This window comes from Eucyclogobius newberryi, unplaced genomic scaffold (genome assembly GCF_026437365.1).
Source record: "Eucyclogobius newberryi isolate DKJ021-1_F unplaced genomic scaffold, fEucNew1.0.hap1 SCAF_10, whole genome shotgun sequence".
Taxonomy (NCBI): Eukaryota; Metazoa; Chordata; class Actinopteri; order Gobiiformes; family Gobiidae; genus Eucyclogobius; species Eucyclogobius newberryi.
In genome coordinates this window covers 30,529,773-30,538,462 of record NW_027315724.1, presented here as the reverse complement: position 1 = coordinate 30,538,462, position 8,690 = coordinate 30,529,773, and the positions used below count along the sequence as shown (strand labels likewise).

Genomic DNA, 8,690 nt, shown 5'->3' with positions numbered 1-8,690 from the left:
CCATCCGCCCCGCTGCTGCTGCTGCATCCTCCAGAGGCTCCAGCGACAGCATCTCTCCGCCTCACGCGGCTTCATCGCGGCCAGCACTTCCTCCGGCCTTTCAAAATAAAGTCGAAAGCGTTGCGTTTTCTGCGTGGGTCGTTTCTGGTGTTTTGGCCTGACAGTCGATTAAATATGAAACTAAACTCTTCAGGCATTGACACGACACACATCGTAAAAGAGCGTAACTGTCTAAGGTTATGGCTTTTGTGTATTTAAAGCTGGGGTGACTGCCTGCCTTTTTTGTGTAGCAAAGGTGTTTCCCCGCAGAGTGTGTAAGGGGGAAAATACAAGTATATTTCCGTTTAACTTCACAGTCTGACAAAAGCTCTCCTAAAACTATGCACGCGTCTAAAATGAATACATTTGCCAAAGGGTGTGTGAGAGCTATAGGAACTAGTTAGATTTTTCATTTGAAAAATCAGTGTTTATTATTGCCCTCCCTATTATCTGGTTTACGGTGAAAATATTTAAACTCAACGCGTTTTCCTTTTTCAATGTTTTGTTTTTGTCTTTTGTGTTACTTTCCTTGGGGCAACAGATGAGATTTTTTGTATAATCTGGCATATTTTTACACTGTACTTTACACGTGTTCATTAAAATGCAGTCTGTCCCTTTCAAATAAATAAATAAAAGTAAAACATTAAGTAAGTTATAAAGACAGCTCTTGTTTATTGTTAAAAAGGATTTGGCAACAAACACTGTAAAAAGGGAATGTCCACTATGCAACAAAATCATGACCCAGGCAGAGTTATGACATTTTGTCCCATTTAGTCCACAGTCTGTCAAATAAGTCAATTTCAATTCAAAGTAGGTCCTACATGGTTTTATGTGGGCGCCATCTGGGCAACTAAGGCAAAACCCACATTTGAACCCAAAAAACAGGCAAGGTTTCTAAATCATGTGAATCTAACTTCACTGCGGTCTTCAAATTGATTTAAAACACGCTCTCAGCAGAGGAAGGACTTGTCTGTGCTCTACATGTTGAAATGAAGGAGCAAAAGTGCCTTGGGTGACGAGATATCCGATGTGCCAAACGTGTTGCGTATGATCTACAACTATCGCTCTAATTTAATCTCCAAGTAATTTGTTTGAAACTAAACTCCTCCCTCCCTCCGGATTTAATTAAAATATTCGCCAACTTCTCAGTCCATGGCTGCTGTGTCGCCAGTATCAATAATTTTATTTGTTGCAAAACGATAACATTTAGACAAATTATATCTCCCGCCTATCTCTGCCTATTACGTTCAGGTGGCACAGAAAGTGACATATAACCAGAGACTTTTTTTTGTGTGTTTTCTCTTTACTCAAGCCTTGTAGCTGGAGATGGTATGGACCGACCAATTCACACAATACTTGAAAATTAAAAGTCTTCTTGGCTTTGTGGCATTATTAAATATAGTCATTGTTCACACCGATTAAACTTTGTTCAGGCGTCACGGGGACGAAACAATAAAGCAAGCATAGATGTGATCATAGAACTTTGGGCGGCTATCGTATTAATACTAACCTCGAGTGCAACATTACAGTAAACATAACATAAAACTGTGTGAAAATACATTTATTTATGGGAAATAACACAAAATGACTTCCATTTAGCTACGACTTGATGTAGCTGAGCAGTTCGTCTTTGTCAATCTGATAGTGACTTTTCTTCCAGATGTCCCGGAGCTTTTGTAAGGTTGCACCTATGTCCTTCCCTGATGTGACACCCAACTGAGGGTCGTCTCCTCTGATGGGAAACCGAGGGATGGACCACTGGCGCAGCTCCTTCAGTAGCTTCTCCTCGCCCTGATACTTAAGCAGCTTACACACTTTCATCTGAGTGTCCAACTTTCGACTATCATCACTAATATCAATCAATAATAATGTCAGTGAAAGGCTTGCTGCTGTGTGGTTGCTTGCTGTCCTTCTGGAGCTCATGTCTGTACTTGACCAGGAACAGAGCCAGAGTCGTCTCCTCTTTGGATACTGTCAACCGGAGGTCCATTTTGTCCACCTCCTATGAGCAGTGGAAGAGGGCAGCCAGGACCGTTATTGGTTTGGGGGAGAGTCGTTTTAAGTTCTCCCACACTCGCCGCATCTCCTCCAGGTCACCGTCTGTTGGAAAACCGATGTACTGTGCCAACTCCAGTAGAGGGCCCGCGTGGTGGCCAACAACAAGCTTCTACCCAGATGCGTTCTCCTGAGATCCCTGACAGGCCATGGCCATTTGCTTTAAAGGCAGCAAGTGTCCCTGGCTCATGGTCATCTGGTTCCAGAGCAACTCTGCCATAAAACCTAAAATCCTCTTGGATTCTTTGCTCAGCACTGCCCACAAATCTAACTGTATGATTCTGCAGGTCTTCGTATCCTTTGAAATAGTCACACAATGTGCTATCAAGACCTAAAAACATGGAGTTGGTGGTGAGGTCTCTGCGTTCTGCATCCTGTTGCCAGTCAGTGGTGAATTCGACCTCTGCATGTCGCCCATCTGTCTGAACGTCTACACGCAGTGTAGTCACCTCAAAGTTTTCACTGTGTATTCTGGCTGTGATGGTGCCGTGCTGCTCTCCTTTGTTGTTAATCATTCGAATACGTGCTGCCTAAAACATGCTCTTCATCTGATCTGGAGTAGCTGTGGTCGCAAAGTCCACATCATCAGGCCGTCTCCCCGACAATAGGTCCCGTACTGCGCCTCCAGCAACTCGGAGCTCATGGTTATTCTTAAGAAAGATTTCTGCCAGTCCTTTCAGTCCATCGGTGAACAGACACTGAAACTCACTGGTTTTCAGCTGCATGGTGAAGAGACACTTTCCAGCTTTCAATGAAGTCAAACATGTATGTTAAGCCACAAACAGGAAGTGTGAGAGTGCAATGCGGCCACTGGCCAATAGCGTGCGAGAACGTCAAGACAAGTAGGTGGATCTTTGTAGAATTCACGCTGCGTCATAAAGAAGTGCAAATAGAGCAAAGAACAAACGTTTTATCACGGTTTTATTAGGAACGCCCACTTTTTAACCAGGGTTTTAAGTTCCTCATTAAATATATAATATTTAATAATAATAATAATATTGTTAATAATTAATTTCATGTTTTTGCAATAATCTTAATTTTTTAGCAAACTTGAGTTAAATTTCCAGCATTTGTATGAATATGATCTATTCTTAGATTTCATGTGTAAATAAATAACAATGTGGTCAGTCAGAGGGACCGCAGAACTATTACAATCAATATCAAAACATACTTGATTGTTTGAAATTAACCAGTGGTCAATTCTAGATTTCCAGGTATAGTTTGGGCTAAACCAGTGGTTCTTAACCTGGGTTCGGTGAGTCAACCCCAGGGATTCGGTGGAGGTCCAGACACACATTCGACTCATAAATGATTCGTGACTCGCGCCGACTTTGTTGCGAAAATGACATGAGAGTGGCACTTGCCAAGGTGAAGGTGCATTTCTGAACTGGTCTGTGAAAGGCAATCGCAGAAGTCACTGATTTGCAGTAAATGTTCATGATTATGTTTTTGTTTTTGTGTGAAACTAGTGATGTTGATGCACGGTTCATTTTGTGCTCCAGTAAAATATATACCTATGTTTTGAATTTGAAAAAAATATATTTTATCTTTCCAATTACGAAGGGTTCGGTGAATGTGCTTATGAAACTGGTGGGGTTGAGTACCTCCAAAAAGTTAAGAACCACTGGGCTAAACCATGAAAACTAACCAATGCCGGGATTAAGGCGTCTCCAAGTATCTGTTAAGTTCAAATCATTGCAAAAATGATTAAATGTCATAAGACAAGATAAGATATTCCTTTATTGTCCCACATGGGGAAATTTCATTGGTGCAACGCAGGTAGATACAGAGGTAGATCCAGAAGAACAGATCACTTATAGGAAGTCTGAAAAACACTTTCAGTAGAAGATCTCCTATAAATAAATAAAAACTCCCATAGACAAATAAATAAATAAATACCATTGCATGTGATCCCGACAGTAATTGCACATGAATATGTGTCACGACAGCACATAGATTGCACATGAATTTCACAGTAATTGCACATGAATTGCACATAAATTCCAACAGCAATTGCACATATGACAGAATTGCACATCAGTATTAGGTTAGGTCAGTATTGCGAGTGTTCAGTACTAACAGTTTTTGTTATAAAGTCTGACAGCAGCAGGAAGGAAAGACCTACGGAACCTTTCCTTCACACATCAAGGGTGGATCAGTCTCTCACTGAAGCTGCTCTCCAGAGCGGAGAGAGTGTCCTGCAGGGGGTGACACTCATGGTCCAGCATAGATGTGAATCTAGCCAGGACCCTCCTGTCCCCCACCTCCTGCACCGAGTCCAGAGCACAGCCCAGGACGGAGCTGGACTTCTTGATGACTCTGTCCAGCCTTTTCCTCTCCCTCTCTGTGATGCTGCTGCTCCAGCAGGCCACACCATACAGGAGGGCTGATGCCACCACAGAGTCATAGAAGGTCTTCAGGAGTGGCCCTGTCACTCCAAAAGACCTGAGTCTCCTCAGGAGGTAGAGCCGACTCTGGCTCTTCCTGTACAGTGCGTCTGTGTTATGAGTCCAGTCCAGTTTGTGGTTCAGATGAACACCCAGGTACTTGTATGAGTCCACTCTCTCAATGTCCCGTCCCTGGATGTTCACTGGTGAGGGGGCAGTGGGGTGGCGTCTGCGGAAATCCACCACCATCTCCATGGTCTTCCCCGCGTTGATGAGGAGGTGGTTCCGCTGACACCAGTCCACAAAGTCCTGCGCCAGTCGTCTGTACTCCGCGTCATCGTCGTCCGTGATGAGTCCGATGACGGCAGAGTCGTCAGAGAACTTCTGCAGGACACAGCTGTCCGTGTCATGTCTGAAGTCTGCAGTGTAAAGGGTGAAGAGAAAGGGCGCGAGGACAGTGCCCTGGGGCGCCCCCACACTGCAGGTCCGAGTGTCAGACACACAGTTCCTGGCTCTCACAAACTGGGGTCGGTCCGTGAGGTAGTCCAGGATCCACTCTGCCATATTAGGATGAGTTGCGGTGTATTTTGAGGGGTACTTCTTATAAAAATAAATAATCTTTTACTATGTTTACGTCTCCCACTGATAATATACAGTATTCTCAGTTAACTGTGCCACTTTAAGATGCTCCAGATGTAAAGTTAATTCTTCCAGTAATATTGGATTGTTACTAATATTATTGTACCCATATACATTTACCCGAATGAATTTGACTTTGTCAATATAAACAATAAGAATCAACCAATTATAAATAATTTGGCCTCCAAAGTTTTTTAGAAGAATAGCGACCCCTGCTGATCTGGATGTGCCACGACTGAAGTATGCTTCGTCCCCCTCGTCTACCGTCTAGAAAGGGTCGTTTTAGCAAATCCACGCATGCGCAATTGTGCGCAGCCACAAACGCACCAGCTGATCATCGATCAATATATAGGCCATAGGCTGTAGCCTGTATCGTTCAAGTTCCCTACACCTGTCAAATAACTAAAAAAATACTTCAAACATAAAATTACCATTGTACTATTAGCTCATGACCAAAAGTTCTCCAGTTTTTTTACCGCGATAACTTAAATGCGGAACTATATTCTCAGCCTGATAGCGCAATATCCCTACGCCTGAATCATTCCGCCTCTGAATGAGCCAATCAGGTGAGAGATTACTACAACATCAAACATGGCTGCTCCCATGGCGTGGCATGTTGTCTCTCGAGCCGATAGAAAACGCTCTGCAAATATGGATTACACGTGCATCACACACATTTCATCGGTAGAAAAAGAACCAACACAGCCACTGACTGTTGTCCGCTGGAGGAAGCTGGTCACTTGTGCTCAGAAGTGGATAGAAATCGACGGAATAGACCGCGCGTTAGCGGCAGCTGTTTGTGTACACGATGACGACTTCGCCAAACAAAATTATCCTACGTCTTCAGTGGCTTCTTCGGATGAAAATCTTGCTCATCTTCTGGAGAGTAACGAGCTAGGCTTTCACCCTACATGCTATAGACGTTTCATCGACAAGAAACGAATTACTAGTGCTGAAAAGCTTGCGGCAAAACAGTCGGTCTGTGGGCAGCAGGGAGAGGCTGAGGATGACTCTGAATCTACCACATCAACTCTGCCACCTTCTCCCAAACGACTGAGCTCTACCACAGATGTAAAGACAAAATCATCAAAAAAGTCAAGCAATGTACTTCCTGGAGTTTGCATCATTTGCAAGAAGGTTGACCGCTATATCAAAGAGGCTCACAAGACAAAGAAAGATAAATTGGTCCAAGCTAAAACTTTAACTGCTGGTGAGTAGATTATATACTGATTCTGGCATGTGTGTTTTCTCTTGCTCGTGGTAAATGGGACTTATCACAGTGAAATATACATATGTGCCTAGTTTATTATATGTAGGTGTGGATGTAATGTACGTAAGACTGTATGATGGTGTGAGTTGAATAAAAGAGCAATACAACTTTTGCGATTGTTTACTGATTAAGCTCACCCTTGATTGAAATTCTTTTACTTATCCTTTACTAGGAAGTTTGGTCAAAGCAGCTGAATCAAGAGCAGATGAATCCATCCTGATGTGTACCAGAGGTAAAGATTGTGTTGCCAATGAAGTGCGCTATCACAAGAGGTGTTACAAAGAATACACAAGCTTTCTGACAAAGAAGACAAGTGATGAAAGGTAACATTTTGGTAATCAAATAAAATGTATATATTTAGATGAATTGAAAGAATTGTAATGACTACACGATACTTTTAAAAACGTTTGAATCAAAGCAAATTTCTGTTTGTAGTGAGCTAGTATATTTTAATCACTGACCAATCACTGCATTTCCTTGCTTTATACAGGTTACCTAAAGTCTGGGAGTACGGCGATGCATATAAAGCATTCTGTGACACTGTCATCCGGGCACGACTGATTGAAAACCAGGAAATCCTCAGAATGAAGAAGCTCTCGTCCCTGTTCCAGAAATTCATCAAAAAACACCCTGGTCATGGAAGTTACCGGTAATTAAATTCTTCTTATTGTTTATGAAAGAAAAAAATTGAAGATCAGATAAACATCACAGCTATGTTTATTCATGAAATTTAATTCAAGATCAAACCAATCCTGTTAGCTACAGGAGTCTACATATATTCATTCATTTTATTTATTTATACAGGGAAAACCCAATGAGAAAAGTGGCTACCCTGTTAAAACACAACACAAAATAAACAACAAACATAGGATACTAAAACACAAATAAAATAATAATTTCTATCTACCAATACTTATGAATTTCTATTCCTTGTCTAATTTTTACAGAACCGATCTTCTGAAGAAGAGATTACAGCGAGACTTCCCACAGCTGAATTTCCACAAACCACCAAGAAGAAACCTGAGTGAAATGGTTTCCACAGGGACGACAGGACTTCTCCACCAGGATTTTTCAACTGAAACTCATATGTCAGTTTCTGGTGAAACGTCATCAAGTGATGGAGAAATGGTGCCAGAAAGTGGTAAAGATGCAGCACTGCGAGAGCTCTCAAGGACAATTTACAGTGCAGGTATATTACTGAAACAAGTGGTCAAGAGTGCCCCTAGTATGGATCCTACATCAGAGGATCTAAATGTTTCCTCTGCCAGAAAGATTGTGCCAGTTTAACTTTATAACTTACTAGCTTGGTGTGTAGGTGCTAGTGATGAATTGACATTGTCTAACATGGTAAATGTATCCGAAGAGGTTGATCTTCGTTTACTGTCAATTTGCCAAGATATCATATATTTGTCCTCAAAAGGTAAAAATCAAACCAGTCCAATGTCATGGCCTCATGTTAATGTTGTACTTACACATTTTAACATCAATCATACTTATGTCATTCCTCTGTTTAAATGTATATCCTATTCTGCCGAAAGTTTGCCTTATACTAGATCGAAAGATACACATGTTAATTAGCCTGTTTATCACAATGTAAATACTGCTTTTATGATTGTAATTATTTGTTCATATTGTAAATACATTACATAAAATTATATCCTGTTCTATAGAATAAAAATCTTAAGAACAACACTTGCATGTTTCGGCAATTCACTTTTACCAATAGCCTATGTTTGCTTTCTTCAAATGGGCAACTGGTGTTGAAAGGGTTAAAATAGTTCTTTTAAATTATGTTTTTATAGTGTAGTATGAATCGAGAATAGAGAATTTGTAATTGTTGAAGCATTCAGTTGAATAAAGTGCGTAATGATAACATGCAGAATTGTTAAAGCTGTTTTTTTAACTTACGTTTGCACATAAACTAAAGCACCCAGAGTCTCACCACTTTACAACCTCCAAGAAAGTATTTATGTCTCTGAGAATCTGAATTTCTGAAGTAATCAATCAAAGAGTAAAACAAATAAGAAGGTATGAAGATGGGTGTACACCCCAATTTGTCACATATTTGGGTAAACTGGCAACTTCGGCACCTATTTTCTCAAATACTGGAAGAAATGCGGAGAACTTTTCTCCCCAGCTCAAGTATATATTTGAAATTGGAAAACCACTTTTGAAAAGTCGTCCTGGTGTGGTGGAGTGAAATTCCTTTTCTAGCCACATTCTGAGTTAGAGCCTATGGCCTAATAGGTGGAGATAGAATATCAGAAATTGACTAGGAATACTTAGATAGGATTATATAG

General features: G+C 41.2%; 1 protein-coding gene and 1 pseudogene across 1 annotated transcript; one reads left to right on the top strand and one right to left on the bottom strand.

Moving 5' to 3' along the window:
• Window positions 1-1,632: 1,632 nt before the first annotated feature.
• Window positions 1,633-2,824, bottom strand: LOC140371583 (CCA tRNA nucleotidyltransferase 1, mitochondrial-like; annotated as a pseudogene).
• A 2,947-nt stretch (window positions 2,825-5,771) lies between these two features.
• Window positions 5,772-8,040, top strand: LOC140370041 (uncharacterized). The gene is made up of 4 exons (XM_072456998.1): window positions 5,772-6,006; window positions 6,563-6,713; window positions 6,881-7,039; window positions 7,338-8,040. Exons 1-4 carry the CDS (start codon window positions 5,772-5,774, stop codon window positions 7,675-7,677), a joined length of 885 nt encoding a protein of 294 aa, XP_072313099.1. The 3' UTR covers window positions 7,678-8,040.
• Window positions 8,041-8,690: the final 650 nt, after the last annotated feature.